The 18,856-nt window shown below is 38.8% G+C and overlaps 1 protein-coding gene across 1 annotated transcript; it reads right to left on the bottom strand.

Moving 5' to 3' along the window:
* Window positions 1-5,336: 5,336 nt before the first annotated feature.
* LOC118932304 (cytochrome c oxidase subunit 7A-related protein, mitochondrial) lies at window positions 5,337-17,618 on the bottom strand. The gene is made up of 3 exons (XM_036925681.2): window positions 17,455-17,618; window positions 7,155-7,286; window positions 5,337-6,221 (listed from the first exon to the last, which is right to left on the bottom strand). The coding sequence occupies exons 1-3, from the start codon at window positions 17,524-17,526 to the stop codon at window positions 6,081-6,083; spliced, it is 345 nt and encodes a 114-aa protein (XP_036781576.1). The 5' UTR covers window positions 17,527-17,618; the 3' UTR covers window positions 5,337-6,080.
* Window positions 17,619-18,856: the final 1,238 nt, after the last annotated feature.

Below are 18,856 nucleotides of genomic sequence, written 5' to 3'. Positions count from 1 at the left end.
GAAGTTTCTCAGATAAGCACAGGTTAATGGAGTTCACCACCACTAAACCAGCCTTACCAGAAATGTTAAAGAAAATTCTCTAAGAAAAGGAAAGCCCATAACTAGAAGAAAACTACAAAAAGAAAAAATTTCACTGGTAAAAGTAAACAGACAGCAAAGGTAGTAGACCAATCACTTAAAATCTAGTATGTTAAGGTTAAAAGCAAAGTAGTAAAAAAACTATTCCTAAAAAAACAGTTAAAGGGATCACTAAATAAAAGGTGTTTCAGAAGACATCATATACATAAAATATAAGGGGAGTTAAAATGCAGCGCTGTTAGAATCCATTCAACCTTAAGCAGAGACTGCTATATATATATATATATATATATATATAATATGTCATATATAAACTACATGGTAACCACAAACTGAAATCTGTAACAGATACACAAAAAATAGAGAAAGGAATACAACCATAACACTAAGAAAAGTCATCACACACAAGGGAAAAGACCAAGAGAAGAACAGATCAAAGAAAAATGACAAAACAAACAGAAAATATTTAACAAAATGGCAATAATTACATACTTATCAATAATTAATTTAAATGTAAACAGACTACATCTCCAATCAAAAGACACAGGGTGACTGAATGGATAAAAGAACAAGACCCATCTATAAGCTGCCTACAAAAGACTCCCTTCAGATAAAGCAGCAGACTGAAACTGAAGGGATGGAAAAAGATAGTTTATGCAAATAAAAATTTTTTTAAAAACCTGGAGCAGTAGTATTTATGTCAGACAAAATAGACTTTAAGACAAATATTGTAACAAGAGACAAAGGGCATTTATAATGATTATGGGCTCAATCCAGCAAGAAGATAAAACAACTATAAATATCTATATGCAACAGAGAAACACCTAAGTACATAAAGCAAAAATCAAAAGACATGAAAGGAGAAACTGGCAGGAATATATAATAGTAGGGGACTTTACCATCCTACTAACATCTATGGCTAGATTAGCCAGCCAGAAATTCAATAAGGAAATAGTGGCTTTAAATGATACCTTAGACCAAATGGATCTAATAGATATATACAGAGTATTACATACAAAACAACAGAATTCTCATTCAAATGCACATGGAACATTTTCCAGGATAGATCACATGTCAGACCACAAAACAAGCCTTAGTAAATACAGGAAGACTTAAATCATACCAAAAGACTTAAATCATACCAACCATCTTTTCTGACTACAACAGTATGAAACTGGAAATCACTTAAAGGAAAAACACTTGAAAAAACACAAACACATCGAGGCTAAACATGCCACTAAACAACCAATGGGTCAATGAAGAAATCAAAGAGGAAATCAAAAATTACATGGAAAATAATGGAAATAGAAACATAACAATGCAAAATCTTTGGGATGCAGCATAAGCAGTTCTAAGAGGGAAGTTTATAGCATTATAGGCCTACCTCAAGAAGGAAGAAAAATCTCAAAAACACAATAAAAGTCCAACACCTACAGGAACTAGAAAAGAACAAAGCCCAAAGTTAGTAGAAGACAAGAAGTAACAAAGATCAAAGCAGAATAAATGAAAGAGATTTAAAAAAAATACAAAGGATCAATGAAAGTAAGAGCTGGTTCTCTGAAAAGATAAACAGAACTGATATGCCTTCAGTTAGAGTCATCAAGAAAAAGGACTCAAGTAAGTAAAAAACAGAAATGAAAAGTTATAACTGACACCATAGAAATATAAACAACTTTAAGAGACTTTTATGAAAAATTATGTGCCAACAAATTGGACAACCTAGAAGAAATGGATAAATTCCTAGAAACATGCAATCTCCCCAAGACTGAACCACAAAGAGAAAATATGAAGACCATTTACTAGTAATGAAATTGAAGCACTAATCAAAAAACACTCAACGAACAAAAATCCAGCATCAGATGGCTTCACAGGAGAATTCCACAAAACATTTAGAGTTACTATCAATCCTTCTCCAAGAATTTCAAAAACTGAAGAGGAAAGAAAGCTTCCAAATTCATTCTAAGAGCCAGCATCACCCAAATACCAAAACAAACAAAAACACTACAAAAAAAAAATTAGAGACCAATATCCCTAATGAATATACATGCAAAACTCAACAAAATATTAGTAAATCAATTCAAACATACATTAAAATCATCATTCACTATAACCAGGTGGGACTTATTCCAGGAATGCAATGATGGTTCAATATACACAAATCAATCAACGTGAAACACCACATTAACAAAAGGATGGAGAAAAACTATATGGTTATCTCAACAGATGCTGAAAAAGCATTTTACAAAATTAAGTGTGCACTCGTGACAAAAATTCTCAAGAAAGTGGTTAGAGGGAACACACTTCAACATGATAAAAGCCATATATGACAAATCCACAGCTAACATCATACTCAGTGGCTAAAGCTGAAAGCTTTTCCTCTAGATCAGGACAAGACAAGGATGCCCACTCTCACCACTTTTATTCAACACAGTACTGGGGGTCCTAGCCACAACAGTCAGGCAAGAAAAAGAAAAGGCATCCAAACTGCCGAGGCAGAAGTAAGATTGTCACTATTTGCAGATGATGTGATACTATATATAGAAAACCCTAAAGATTCCATCAAAAAACTACTTGAATTAATAAATCAATTAAGATATGTGTTGCATTTTTATATGCAAATAATGAATTAATAGAAAGAGAAATTAAAAATCAATCCTATTTACAATTGCATCAAAAAGAATAAAATACCTAGGGAAAAATTTAACCAATGGGGTGAAAGACTTGTACTCTGAAAACTGTGAGATACTGATGAAAGAAATTGAAGATGACACCACTAAATGGAAAGCTATTCCATGCTGTTGGACAGAATTAAAAATTAAAATTATCAAAATAGCCATACTGCCCAAAGCAATCTACATATTCAATGCAATCCCTATCAAAATACCAACAGCATTTTTTACTAAATTAGAGCAAATATCCTAAGATTTTATACAGAACCACAAGAAACCTTGAACAGCCCAAGCCATCCTGAGAAAGAACAATGCAAGGGGTATCAGGGTCCCTGATTTCAAACTATACTACAAAGCTACAGTAATCAAACAGTATGGTACTAGTACAAGAACAGATAAATAGACCAACAGAACAGAATAGAGCACCCAGAAATAAACCCACACCCATATGGTCAATTAATATATGACAAAGGAGGCAAGAATATCAATGAGGAAAAGACAGTCTCTTTAATAAATGATGCTGGGAAAACTAGACGGCTACATGCAAAATAATGAAACCAGATCACTCTCTTACACTATACATATAAAAACTCAAAATGGATTATAGACCTAAATATAAGACCTGAATCCATAAATCTCCTAGAAGAAAACATGGACAGTAAACTCTTAAACATCAACATTAGTCATTTTTTTCTAGATATGTCTCCCCAGGGAAGGGAAACAAAAGCAAAAGGGAAAAATGAGCAAGTGGGACTACTTCAAGCTAAAAAGCTTCTGCATGGCAAGAGAAACCATCAACACATGAAAAACAACTGATTGCATGGGAGAATATACTTGCAAATGATATATCTGATAAGGGGCTAACATTCAAAATACATAGAACTCATACAACTCAACACCAAAAAAAACAAATAATCCAACTGAAATATGGGCAGAGGACCAGAATAGATATTTCCAAAAAAAGACATACAGATGGCCAACAGGCACACGAAAAGGTGTTCATCACTAATCACCAGGGAAATGCAAATCAAACCCACAATTAGCTATCACCTCACACCAGTCAGAATGGCTAATATCAAAAAACAAGTGTTGGCAAGGATGTGGAGAAAAGAGGACCCTTGAGTACTGCTGGTGGGACTGCACACTGGTACAGCCACTATAGAAAGCAGTATGGAGGTTTCTCAACTAAAAATAGAAACCACATGACCAAGCAATTTCAATTCTGGGAAGTTCCCCAAAGAAAAGAAAATTAATAATCTGATAAGATATATATGCACTATGTTTATCACAGCACTATTTACAATAGCCAAAATACAGACACAACCGAAATACCATGGGCCATGGACAGATAAATGTATAAAAAAGATGTGGTACACATATACAATGGAATATTACTCAGCCATAAAAAGAAATCTTGCCATCTGCCAACACACATGGACCTAGAGGGTATTATATAAGTAAACAAAGTCAGACAGAGAAAGCCAAATACATATGATTTCACTTATAGGTGAAATCTAAGAAACAAAACAAAGAATCAAAATAAACTCAAACACAGAGAACAGACTGGTAGTTACCACAGGGGAGGAAAGGTAGAGGGATGGGTGCAATAGATCAAAGGGGAAAAAAAAATAGTGGTAATGTCTGGTATCTTGATCTGGGCAATTGTTACATGAGTTACATGTAACAATTACATGTAACAGTTACATTCATCAAGCTGTACATTAAGATTTGTGCATTTTTATTGTATGTACCTCAATTTTTAAAAAGCCAGAGGTCTATGAAAGAAAAAGAAACACAAGTATAAAGGACATATTATTGAGATACCTGGAGAAATTCAAATATAGTCTATATTTAGATGGTAGTATTGTTACAAATGTTAAACTGAGGGTGAAAACTGTATTATGGTTATAAAGGAAAATGTGCTTATTCTTAGGAGATAATGGCTAAAGTATTTATGGCTGAATTACTATAATTCCATAGCTTAATCTGAAATGACTCAGCAAAAACCAAATGTGTGTTTGTGAAACAGCAAGAAAAGGCAATACACTGATATGTGAAGGATATATAGGTATACACTGTACAATTCTTACAATCTTTCTATAATCTGAAATTTTTCAAAATAAAAACTTGGGGGAAATACCAGAGAAGAATAAAGTTAAAGTTTGGACTCTTACAGACAAATAAGGGCTTTCTAGACTGTGAGAATGTTACTGTTTTCAAACACCATTATTTTATCCTCAGGAAGAGGTCGCTGTTATTTGCTATGGCAAGATACAGACCACTACTTTACATAAAGTAAAATTCCACTTTTTTCAGCATTAATATAGGGTATATGAGAGCTACCCATTTTGACAGTACAGGAAATTAATGTCTAAATGAAATGCATGTTACATTTCACTTAGGGGCAAATAGGTTTCTTACATGGAAACATATGGTAATCATAAATATGCCATTAGCCTCTATTACTCGACTTTGAGAAACCATTTCATAAAGATTTTCTGGTACCTAATTAAAAAGAAAACTTAGACTCGGGTTTATCTGGTGTTCTGAAATCACCCTGAAGTTCATTTAAAAGGACTTCAAACAAGATTTTTCATTCATGTATTTATTCCACAATCAAAATAAATCATAATTTAAAACCATGACATTTTTAAAAGGTAAAGGAGAATTTGTACCAAAGCTACATTAATGAAACAAACATCAATTTAAAATGCAACACTAAACAGGTGTTCTCTGTTCCCATGGTGGAATAAATATGTAACAATTAGACATAAAATTCCTCTAAAGATCTGACATGAGCCATGAGACAAATAACCCTTGAAACAAACTGCCCAAAGGATAGAGGCAGGCTGCAAATAATTTCTATTAACATTTTACTGCAAGATGGAAAAATCCCCAAGGTGACTTGGAACTCAAACCCCTCATTTCATGCACCTGTCCTTGGCTTGTCTTCCTTCCTCTGCCACATCCAAATCCAGAAAGGCTTCTGCACCCCATGCTCAAAATGCCACTGTTAAATCCCCAAGGACCTTGACACAGACTGCCATTAATGAGCCTGTGTGCAACCTTCATCCAGAAGCTCAAGGGAAATCAGGAGCTCAAATTCAGAGAACAGCAGCATTTCTGTAAATAATAGTTTTAACTGTTGGATGAGCTCTGACAGGCCACATGCATTTCACAAACAAACCAAAATTTGTCTTAATATCTTTCAATTTTCTTTGCAAAATCTTAAGTAGGCCATTCAAGTAATAAAGAAAATTTTTACAGAAACAATGAAAAATGAAAATTCAAAGGGTTTATACCCAAAAGCAAACCAGTCCTCTGCAGCCTAACTCATTTGTTTCTGGGCTGTGAAGCCATGTAGAGGGCAATCAGGCAGTAGATGGTCCCTCCCACCGTCAGCGCCATGGTGGTCCGGTAAAGCATTTGGTCCAGCAGGCCTCTTTTCAGATGGATGGGCACACCATCAGATTTCTTGAAAGTAAGAATTGTCAAGGACATGGATGATAAGAAAATGATTTTATAATTAGACTAATAAAGAACAAATGTTTCTACTTTATAACTAGTCCTTCAACACACTGCAGTGGAAAAAGTCTTAATCCATTAGAATGTGAACTGAAATACTGGTATATTTTCTTATAAATGTAAATAAAGCTTGTAAGTCCAGTCATTCTTGAGAATGCAACCTCAGGAACATGCATGCAACAAATTCCAAATTCCTAAGGACTTTATCATATATTGCTATATACACTAGGAAAGGAGCACTGGTGTATTTTTTTTTAAGGCAAAGATAATCAGCACCAAAACAAAGATCTACAGGCACATGAAATGCTCTACATTTACTTCTACACTTAGCATGACTTGTGATCATTAATGGATGAAGTCTGAGCATATCAGGTCAGTTAAAACACTCAGGCCCATTTTGTATTCAACTGCCTTCTTTCTGCTAAACTTTTAAACCCTCATTTTCTGAGACTACATAAAATGTTTAATCCATTATTTTGTAGTCTCAAAGATCCTTCCCCACTGCAACTCAAGACCCGAAATGCCCCATTCAAGTCTTACTCATCAGATTTTAAAAGCCCCCAAGCTCATCCCAAATTTGGACATATTTTTGAGGAAGGGGCAGTAAGAGGCACTGCCACTCCCATGGCACCTGAGATGCAACTGGGTCACTGACCTCTCCATTATCTGCATGTAGATTAACATGAGTAATATTTTACAATCCAAGTCTAGCTACTCTCTTTTTCAGCAAATCCAAGACAGCCTCCTCCACTTCTAACAATAGCTAGTGAATTTTAACATCAAGCATCAAGCAAGGAAAAAAATAACTGGAAGAAAACCCATTGCCAAAATAAAAATGAGTTATTCTCTCCTCAACTAGTCTGTTCTAGTGTCTTCTCTCACCTGGAAAAATTTCTGCAGCTCGGGAACTTTGTTTTTCCCAGCATAATCATATGCAGTAGAATCAGATGTCAGCTTAGTTGGTGTGGCAAATATGATGGGCGGTGCTTCTGTGGAAACCACAGGCTTTAATCCCTGTAGGGAAAAAAGGAAAATGTCAGGCTGGAACTGTGTCTGGACATCTGAACAACCTTTCAAAGAGCAGGCTATGCTCTCAGGAATAGAGGAGGCAGTCATTCAACTACCCAAGAGGGAAGGAGTTCCCCCAAATCCACATTAAAAGCCCTTTAATTTTAAGGCTGAAAGTTCTTTAACTTTCAGCAGAACACCCTAGTCCACTTTCCCAGAGCAACTCCTGTCAAGCACTTCCCACCATTAAGATGGGGGCGGGGAAAGCGAGGAAAGGAGCAACCCAAGCGCCCACTCCAAACTTCCAGAAACACCTGCTTTGTCTTTTTATCAAACCAGTAAAACATTTATGACCTGTATGAACTTCTGGTTAGAGTTCAAAAGAGACCTGGTAGTTAGTTCCTTTTCTCCTCTTGAGTGGCCTGACATATCGACATAGAATCTCTAATCCCAGAGTGAACTTCCCAGACACACAGTAAAGAAATGTCTCAATCCGGAAGAACCTGTAGTGGTAAAAGACTTGTCTTTCAGGACCAAAAAACAAAAACAGAGCAAAAAAATTATAGTAGAGTAACTGGACTTCCCAACATTAAAAAAATCTATAAATTAAAAATACATAATAAAAATAAAGGAAACATAAGTGTTCTCACCTATGACATGTATGTGATATTAATAGTATCTACTACTAAAAGGATTTCATAAGATAAGTGTGCATGCTGCTGGTACACAGCAGGTATTCAGTAAATATAAACTGAATGAGATCTGGGGATTAACACAGGTTTGCTATTTGCAGCTCCCTCAGCCACAGGCACAAAGGAAGGACAAACATACAGGCTTAAAAGGAACATAAGGGGGAGATAAATGCAGTACTGATACATACTACAACGTGGATGAACCTTGAAAACGACACTGAGTAAAAGAATCCAGTCACAAAAGACTACGTATTATACGATCCCATTCATATGAATGTCCAGAATAGGAAAATCTACAGAGACAAAAGGAGATTAGTGGCTGCTTAGAGCTGGGGGTGGGGGAGCAATAGGGGTGAGAGCTGAAGATTATAGGATTCTTTTTTTTTTTTAATTTTTTATTAAGGTATTATTGATATACACTCTTATGAAGGTTTCACATGAAAAAACAATGTGGTTACTACATTTACCCATATTATCAAGTCCCCACCCATACCCCAATGCAGTCACTGTCCATCAGTGTAGTAAGATGCCACAGATTCACTTTCTGCCTTCTCTGTGCTACACTGTTTTCCCCGTGACCCCCCACACCATGTGTACTAAACATAATACCCCTCAATCCCCATCTCCCTCCCTCCTGACCAGCCCTCCCACACCCCTCCCCTTTGGTAACCACTAGTCCCTTCTTGGGTTTTGAGTCCACTGCTATTTTGTTCCTTCAGTTTTGCTTCGTTGTTATACTCCACAAATGAAGGAAATCATTTGATATTTGTCTTTCTCCGCCTGGCTTATTTCACTGAGCATAATATCCTCCAGTTCCATCATGTTGTTGCCAAGGGTAGGATTTGTTTCTTTCTTATGGCTGAATAGTATTCCATTGTGTATATGTACCACCTCTTCTTTATCCATTCATCTGAGGGACACTTAGTTTGCTTCCATACCTTGGCTACTGTAAATAGTGCTGCAATAAACATAGGGGTGCATATGTCTTTTTGAGTCTGAGAAGTTGTATTCTTTGGGTAAATTCCAAGGAGTGGGATTCCCGGGTCAAATGGCATTTCTATTTTTAGTTTTTTGAGGAACGTAAATATTGCTTTCCACAATGGTTGAACTAGCTTACATTCCCACCAGCTGTGTAGGAGGGCTCCCCTTTCTCCGCATTCTCACCAGCACTTGTTGTTCTTAAGTCTTTTCGATGCTGGCCATCCTTACTGGTGTGTGGTGATATCTCATTGTCGTTTTAATTTGAATTTCCCTGATGATTAGTGATGTGGAGCATCTTTTCATGTATCTGTCAGCCATCTCAATTTCTTCTTTGGACAATTGTCTCTTCATATCCTCTGCCCATTTTTTAATCGGGTTATTTGCTTTTCTGAGTGTTGAGCAAATGAGCTCTTTATATATTTTGGATATTAACCCCTTGTCGGATATGTCATTTACAAATATATTCTCCCATATTGTAGGATGCCTTTTTGTTCTGTTGATGGTGTCCTTTGCCATACAGAAACTTTTTAGTTTGATGTAGTCCCATGTGTTCATTTTTGCTTCTGTTTCCTTTGCTTGAGGAGATGCGTTCAGGAAGTTGCTCATGCTTATATTCAGGAGTATAGGTTTCTTTTTGAGGTGATGAAAATGCTCAAATTAATGTGATGATGGTTGAACATTATCTATTAATACACTAGAAACCACTGACTTATACACTTTAAATGAGTATAGTATGTGAACTGTATTTCAATAAAGACGTTTAAAAGAAAAAAAAAGGAACCTCAGGAGAACTCTGGTTTTCTATCTGACAGACCTACCATGGTAGGAATATAGATGGTTCTCCAAAATAACCCCCTGACTGAAATTAAACAATTCCTGACTTCCATTTGTAATATGTTTGGAATGAAGAATTTTAAAGTTATCTATAATCCCATTATCTTATCCCATCAATTATGATGAACTATATAATCTCCAATCTTTTTTCATAGGTATATTTTAATATCTTCACAGTCACAGTATAAAATCCTACATTCTGCTTTTTTCATTTATAACAAGCATTTTTTTCAAGTTGCTCTACAATCTTCCTAATTTAGACCTCACATCAGCCCTGTAAGTGAAATATCAGCAGCCCATGTTACAGATGAGCCCTTGCTACAAAGCTCAGAGATTCCAAAGGAAGATGGGGTTCCAATCTATGTTTCTTTTTTAATTAAGGTATCTTTGATATACAATCTTATGAAGGTTTCATATGAGCAACACTGAGGTTACAACATTCACCCATATTATCAAGTCCCCCACACATACCCCATTGCCAAATCCGTGTTTTTATTACACCATACAATCAATAATTCAGCTCTCTTGGCCGCACAGGTAAAAGGAATGGATATGGTGGTGAGGTACTTCACCTACCCATCATTAAACCTCCCAACAATTTAAGAGCAGTCAGTATTTCCAATGTTTCAAGGCAGCTGGGTAAAACTAGCGCTAGGGTTCTCAAGAGTGGATTTGACCAGGAAAACTGTATTTATAGGAAAGGACCTAGAGCGAATCCTTTCACCTTTGCCTCTTCAAGGGCTGCAACTGCCCAACCTAGAGCCTCAAATATGTCTCTAACCATCTCAGTAAATGACACCATCCTTCCAAGTGCTCAGGAGGAGATCCTTGGAATTATTCTTAATACCTCTCACACACTGCAAATCCTTTGGGCTTTACCTTCAAAATATATTCAGAACCTGACCAATTCTCACCCATCTCCACCAATCCACACTCCAGTTCAAACCCCCAGATTTTTACACCAGTCTCTGAACTCGTTACTCTGCTTCCACCCATACTGCCCTGCAGTTTACTCTTATGCAATAACCGGTGATTTTTGTTAATAGAGGCTGTCACTACTCAGCTCAAACCCTCCCAAAGGCCTCCTATCTCACTGAACAAAACCCAAGGTTCTTACAATGGCTTCCAGGATGATCCCTCAACCCCTCCTTATATCATCCTCTTTCTCTGCCCCAGCCCACTCGACTAGCCCCTAAAATCTCCCAGGCAACAGGCATGTTCCCTCTGTCTAGTATGTTCTTCTCTAGGTGTCTATGTGACTGGCAACCTCACCTCCTTCAGGTTTTTGCCCACATACCGCCTTCTCAGTAAGTCTTTCCCTTACCACCCTTGTTAAAACTGCATGTCCTTCCCCCTTACCCTGCTAACAACCTACCCCCATTCCTGCTTTGTCTCACAGCACTCATCACCATCTATACTACACATAAAAGATACCACATTCTACTTTGTTCACGGTTGTCTCCCCCTACTGCAATGGAAGCCCAACGAGGGCAGGATTTTGGTATGTTTTGTTCCCTGTTCTTATTTCCCAAAACTTAGAAAAGCAACTGGCACAGAAACACATTCAGTGATTATTTGTTGAATGTACATATACAGCTAAGGAAGTCTATAGCTTCATCACCATGTAGACTTGAGTATTTCAGAACCAAAGTCATATATATATATATATATCAGCACTTGATGACAGCCTCCCACACCTCCCACAGCAACAAGAAAACAAGTGAAAGCTGTTCTTAAAATAAGTAGACTGCAGACCAGGTAGAAATCACAGGTTTTGCTTTTTAATATCGAACCTCTTAGCTATTTACACAATCACCATCTCTACAATTAAGAGCCATTCACTAGTAACCATGTTTAGAAGTTGGTTCTTCCTAGTCTTTTTTCTCCTTTTCCCTTTCCCCTTCTCTCTCTCTCTTTCTGTATGTATGTATGTATGTATATATGTATGTATGTATGTATACCACCAAAGAGTACTTTAATAAAGCAAAATATACACTCAAGGAGGGAGTGCAGGCTTGCTCCAGAGGTAAAGGCAAGCAGCACCGTGGGGGGGTTCAGGTTGGGTGGTTTTACAGCTGGAGTTTAAGCAGGGGTGGAATATTCATCAGGTTGGGTGGGGTTTTCTCAGAATAGAGAACAGATTTCTGGGAACTAGGGTGTCACCCTCTTTTTGTCCTTAGATGATCTTCCTGGGTGCCAAGGGATGTGATTTTTGATATGCTAATGAGCATATAATATACTTTGAGGTGAAGTCAGGGTCAACTTCTCCTCCATGTTGGAACTAGTCCATTTTGGCAGGTTTGGTACCTATACCCTGCCTCCCCACATCAGGCAAGAACAGTTTACACAGAATGTTTAGGATATAAACAAGCATGAACAGAATAAAAACACCCACCAAAGTCCCCACCCTACTCCCTGCTCATTTCTGGCTATCCTCCTACTGTATAACATTATCCCCTCAAGGAATTTGGACCTGAAATCTTTCAAGGGTAAATGGGTCCAGCAGTTCTTTGGTGTCTGTCAGGGAGAGGAGGGGTCATGGGTCTGTCTCAGCAGTGGCCGAGATGGCCAAGGGCACATTAAGAGGAGGATGCGGCTAGGTGCAGGGTTGCTGATGTGTGTCTTCATCAGTGTGAAGGATGGATTGAAATCCTTGTCTGAGCAACACACCTGGAGCTGGATTTTCTGTAATCTGGAGGAAACAAATTTGACAAGGAGTTTAAGAACACAAGGCCCGGATATGAGGACTAGTAATAGTAAGATCCCAATTGAAATGATGGCAGAAAAGTGGAAACATTTGGAGAGTCATAGCCAGATATTAGAATCTAATATCCATAAGGGTGCACTATTGAAACATAATTCTTCTCTCTCTAAAATCACCCCCACTTTTATTAGAGGTAACCATATTAAGACTAATTTGTTTATAACACTTGGCTTGATTATTTACATAAGTGCAGTAAGGATAGCGACTGATCACAAAGGCTCTTTTAAATGTGCTTTGCTGGAACTTTTCATAAGGAACTTCAGATTTAACCCTCAAACACCTCTCATCGTTGGGGAAGCCAAGCAAGGAACTTGCCATCAGGTTTCACCGCAGTACCTATAGATTTGAGTGAATTCCTCTCCTCTCGAGGTCCCCAAAATATCCTAAGGTTCCTGTGCTTGCCAGGAGGTGACCTTCCTTACTCACCTGGGTAAGGCTGCTAGGAACTCTGTAGGCAGGGTACCAGGCCAGTTCTTCAAAGGGATATATTGGCTCCATAAAGTCAGCCTTAGTTCCTTAAAGCTGTCTGGTCATATCTGAGTCTACACATGTTTCTCTCAAATACGGCATTCCAGTCAAAGCCTTGGTAATATAACCAATGGTTTCAATTGTGTTCTGTCACAAGAACAGATTCTTATTGAACTTAGGCAAATAAATATACTGCCAAAAAATAATAAAATACTCACTGAGAGTTTCCAAATTCTGGAGGGATCAGGTAAATATTTCAGTTCTGCTTATAAACGCATAATTTACCAAACTACTATAAATTAGCTTAAGAGAAAAAGTTGAAAAACAAACACATGGTCTTTGAACAGATCAGAAACATATGAAACAAAAATTCGTAAAAATTTAAATCATCATCCTCAGTTTACTCAATCTTATATAATTAATTCCTGTTCTGCTAAAATCCAGTTTTTCGACTAGTTCCAGAATAAAACAGTAACTATAAATGACAAAAGACCTAAAAATGGCAATGATTAAAGATCTGATGAGAGTTCATCATAAGTCAATTGACAAGGAAATTTGGTTATTTCTGTAACAAAAACAGTTTAACAATATAAAGTTTAGCGACATTCATCTGACAATGCTTCCCAGGTAATTTTATGTATCAAATTAATAAGCTGAATTAGCTAAAAAGTTCTCCAGAGAAAATCCTCTGGCATGTTCCAGGGGCCTTCTGGAATATGTGAGTTAACTGTAAGTGAAAAGACTTTATTTAAAATTTGATTTGGGGAAGTTGTCAACAAAGATTTTAAGACACTCACCTAAATAGGACTTTAGGTCACCATGAAACAATCCTTATCCATTTAATCAAATGACAATAAAAGATTTTAAAGGCAAACACAGACAAAGTCAGCCATCCTCCCAAAAATGTTGTTAGGCGATCCAACCCAGGAGATCTCCCTACCTGCTAGGTGAGACCTCAACCCGCAGAAGGATTCCTGACTGACAGAGAAAGAATTAACAAGCAGGTCCATCAGGTACAAGCAAAGAGTAGTTTAATAAGGCAAAGTCACACTCAACAGTTGTGTGGGCATGCTCCATAGGCAAGCAGCCTTCCTGGTCTACTTTAGTTGCTCCAAATTATTAAAGAGAAGAGTGAACATGATTTTTCTCCCCTCAAAGTTGACTGGGGCAAGTTCCTTCTCTTCTACCTTTTAGGTTTGGGGAAGAGGAAAGAAGGTAGAGAAATAGAAAGTTTCAATGTGCAGTGACTTAAGTTACGCATTTCTAACTGCCAGCTAGATACCACCACCTGCATGTTGCCCCTGAGCCTTACATTTTGAACATTTACAATTTACCCAGTTTCTCACCCAGCAGCTCCCTGTTTCTGTGGAAATCACCATCATCCTCCCATTACCCAGTCTTCTTGAAGTCCTCCTTCCCCAACTCCGAAATCTCCATCAGTCGCTTACCTCCCAGACCTCTGACTCTTTCGCCATTCCTACTCAGAAGACCCTAAAATATTTTATGGGTGTAACAGGGATCCCTGGCACTGGTCTCACCACATCAGATTATCTTTTCAAAGCATAGTTATGGTCATGATACTTGCTCCTCCACCATAAGGCTTTCATGAAACTAAAGGTAAGAAGAATGCTCTTGTTTCTACCTCTGGACTAGATTTTATCACAACCTTCTGCATCAATGCGTTGTAAATTTCTACTCATTTCTCACAAAATTAAGTCCTCCCATCCCAGGCCCTTCATGATCACCTCAATCTACCACAGCCAAATTTACCTACCCAATGATTCTCCTGCAGCCAACCCCTCTTCCCTCTCACAGTTCCGTTTACCTAGAATATTCTGCCATCTTAAGTAGAAGAGGAATTGATAGGTCATATGGTAAAAACATATTTCACTTTTTAAGAAACTGCCCAAATGTTTCCAAAGTGGCTGCCTCATTTTATATTCCCACCAGCAATGTAGTAGGGTTCCAGTTTCTCCACATTATCACCAACACCTATTCTTTTTTATTTAGCAGGCATGATGTAATATCTCATTGTGGTTTTGATTTGCATTTACGTAATGACTAATGATGTTTTCATGTACCTATAAGCCTCGATTTATTTCTGGCACTGGACACAGGAAAACATTTTTCAACCAACTACTATAAGATACCCACCTCAAAATTATTTGTTATCAAGCTGATTCATAAATCTCTACCTGTACTATTGTTAGAGAACTAGCTTTTCCATATTGTTATTCAATGTTTGTTAGGTTTTTCACTTTACATAATATTGAAATTTACAAACATCTACATTTTACAGTATGCTAATGTTTCTGGTGCCTGTCACAATCTCTCTGAAATCTGCAACTCATATAAACCCTACACAGCACCACTTCTTTCAACATACTTCGAAATCCTTCACAAGTTCAAATTCTCAAGAGAAGCACAATTCAAGAGGTGCTAGAAATCTTATGGCCCTTTTTTCCTTACTAAGTAATGAAACCTAGATTATGCTAAAATTCTGTTGCAAGAACATCTACAACCACCAAGAGCACAGATCAATTGTGATATATTCATACAATGAAATCACTACACAGCACTAAAAGCAATTATTAGTACATATAACATGAATGAACCTCAGAAATATTGGGAGGGATAAAAAGCCTTACACAAGAGTACTGTGATTCCATTCATGTGAAATTCAAAAAACAGGCAAAAAACTATTTATAGTGACAAGGTCAGAATAGGCACCTGGAGACTGACAAAGTAAGAATTAAAAACGAACTTCCTAGTGGTGATATAATGTTCTACATGTTAACAGAGGTTGGAATTAAAGTGAATGCATTTGTCAAAATTTGTCAAAATTTGTCAAAATTTGTCTAAAATCTATCATCTCCACACCACGATATTCCATACCATATTAACACTCCACACCAATTCATCAAACTGTAAGTTAACAGTTGAGATCTGGACACTGAAAAATATACTTGCTTTACAGAAGCAGCAGATGTAACAGAAATGGCTATTTTCCTATAATCTGTAAAAGAAATCACTGTTGACAATGCCTTCTTCACATCTGGGTACAAATTTGGTTTGAGCGACACCACACAGGTTTCCCTTCTAATTCTGGATTGTTCTTTCAATAAATGTACTCCTCTACCCTCCCTTCATGTTTCCATAGTCTAATCATATTCCCACCTTTCTTCCCTATTATACTCCCTGAGCGATCTCCTCCCAGATTCTAATACCATGTACAGACTGAAAACACCCAAATATATTAAACTCTGTATTCATAAATCTGGTGCCACTAGACATGACACATCATTACAAGCTCAACATTGATTAACCTGGACCCTTCCTTCCCAACTAACATCCCCCAAAAACTTGCCCTTCTTCTTACCCTCTTTACTCTTGTTAATGTTAGTATCACATCCTTAGACTGAAATAGTTCTTAAACATCCTGTCTTGGGCAAGTTTCAGTGTCCCACAGAAAATGGAGGAAGTAACACTAATGGAACGTCCCTTACACCTCACCTGGGGCCCTTACTATTCCAGCCCAGTTTTCCAACTACTTATCTCATCAGCCCTTTCAAAACTACTCTGTGAGGAGGAGTGAACAGATGGTATCTCAGACTCAACTTCTGGAGAAGAGCTACCACTTATTTAGTACCAACCACCTGGCCAAAGACTGCTAATCACTTGACACACACCTCATTTAATCTGTACTAAAGCTGCCCTTGTTGAAACTGAGCTCACAATAAACTAATATAGCTAAGGTCATAAAATAAAGCTGCAAAGCCAGGATTTGTGCCCAAAATAAGAGTCTGGGACTCTAAAATCTATCGTCTCCACACCACAATCTGGAGACCGAAACTCCAATTATCCGTCAACTGTTTCACAGTTGAGGAAGTGTAAACAATTGCATGTTAACTGCTCATGTTCACCCGGACATTTCAAGGAACCGGTTAACTCTCCCGATTCTGATCACATAGCTCCTCCTGCCCCTATGACTTCCCTCCGTGCAGTCTTCCAGCTCTCCAATCTCGTGCTTGGATGAGGCTGCATTTTGGGCAGCGGCAAGAGGGTGACAATGGGGCACTGAGGAGACCGCAAGCCAGACCTTAAAAAGAATGACAAGGCTGAACTTCAAACTCCGCCGGGTTACATTCTGGGCCCCGCCGACCTCACGAGCCACAGTCAACGACCCCGGGGGTCACCTTGACCCTTGCCGAGTGCCAGGCCCAACCTCTGCGCCAGGCAAGCCCGGCAGGGAAGCAGCTACAGAATTAGAAGCCTTCACGGCCGTGGCAAGCGGGTGTGTAGAGGCACCGGGGAGACGCGGGGCGACCAAACCCAACTACGGCCAGAAACCTCGCCCAGTTCCGGCGCGCGAATGCCTGGCGCAGAGGTTCGGGCCGCCCTTCTCCCGTCCGAGTTGGCGCGGCGCCGCCCATACCTGAGGGGTATAGGCATCAGAAGCCCATGCTCCAGCCAACTTCTGCGTGAAGCCACTAAACTTGTAATACATGACGCCGCGAGTCCGGCTTCCCGCAGGCAGAGCCTGCGCGACCTCCCCAGGAAAGGACCCTGCCTTCCCGGCTGTCGCCCTAAAGCTCAGCCCAAGGACCCTGCACCAGAAGGGCTGTCCAGAGATCGCCTAATTTAAAAATGGTCATTTAAGCCATATAAGGGACAAGAAGCTGGATTCTCAGGACCAAGAGAAGCACAACTGCCTCTAGAAGAGCATGAAAAGCCACAATAGCGGATCTATAGAAATACTGGTTTCCCTTTCTCACAACATTTAGATACGGCAGTGCCAAGATGCCTTAAGAAAAACGCAAGCGCCTCGCTAACGAGACCGGAAGCTAAGGGACTCTCTGGGGAGGAGTGGGACGGACTCTGGCCGGGGCCTTGGGCAGAGGGGCGGGGCTTTGGTGAGGGCCGGAGGGGGCCGGAGGGGGCCGGAGGGCGGAGCGAGCTAAAACAGCGGTGCAGCCCCCTAGTTGTCGGGGGCTTCTCTTCTTTTACCAAACTTAACTTCCGTATAGTCTCTTTTTACTTCCATTACCTGGGTCACCTCGTGAAAAGTTCCGTTCTTACTCAGTCGTCCCAGGAGTATGAACCCGTCGGCCGGGCTTCTCCGGCAACCTGTGAGTGGGGGAGTAAATAAAATTTGGAAGTAACTGCTAAGAGATGTTAAGCACCAAGGGCTGTTGGGGTTTCACCCCGTTAATATAGATAGCCTCCTGGAATTGGTGCAGAAGAAATACCTAGTGACCTAAAGTTGAGGCACAGGGGCGTAAATTTTTCAGTTTCTCATCACTGGTTTTAACACTTACCTGAGTATTATGGGAATTTGTTACTCATCCTTTTCCTGGCCAATGCCCTTTTAGACAAATAAGGTGAGGAGTGGAAGGAAGGTAGACTAGAAACACTTGAAAAAACTGGACCCTGAGCCCGAAAGATTAGGGACTACCACTTCCAGCTCCTGTAGTATTCATTTGTGTTCGATTTAAAGATGTTTTTTAACTCTCTACTATGTGCAAGGTACTGTATAAAAGGAGTATACTAGTTTCCTACCTCCAGGGATGGAGCAAGGTTTTTCTTAGCTTTATTATCTAAGTAGAGGTTTTCACAAGCATAGGTGCATTTATAGTGCATTTATGAAAGCATGTGGCAAACTTACAGGTGATACCGACCTTTATATAACATTTTCCATAAATAAGTTCCTTTAATCTTTAACAGCGACCCTAAGAGGCAGGCGCTATTATCATCTGCATTTTACATTACACGAAAAGGAGGCCCAGAAAAGTAACTTGCCCAAGTCAGCTATTAGTGGCAGAGCTAGTCATCTGGCT

The sequence above is a fragment of the Manis pentadactyla genome, chromosome 2, assembly GCF_030020395.1.
Source record: "Manis pentadactyla isolate mManPen7 chromosome 2, mManPen7.hap1, whole genome shotgun sequence".
NCBI classification, from domain to species: Eukaryota; Metazoa; Chordata; class Mammalia; order Pholidota; family Manidae; genus Manis; species Manis pentadactyla.
The sequence above is the reverse complement of the archived record's forward strand: the minus strand, read 5'-3'. Positions and strand labels throughout refer to the sequence as shown.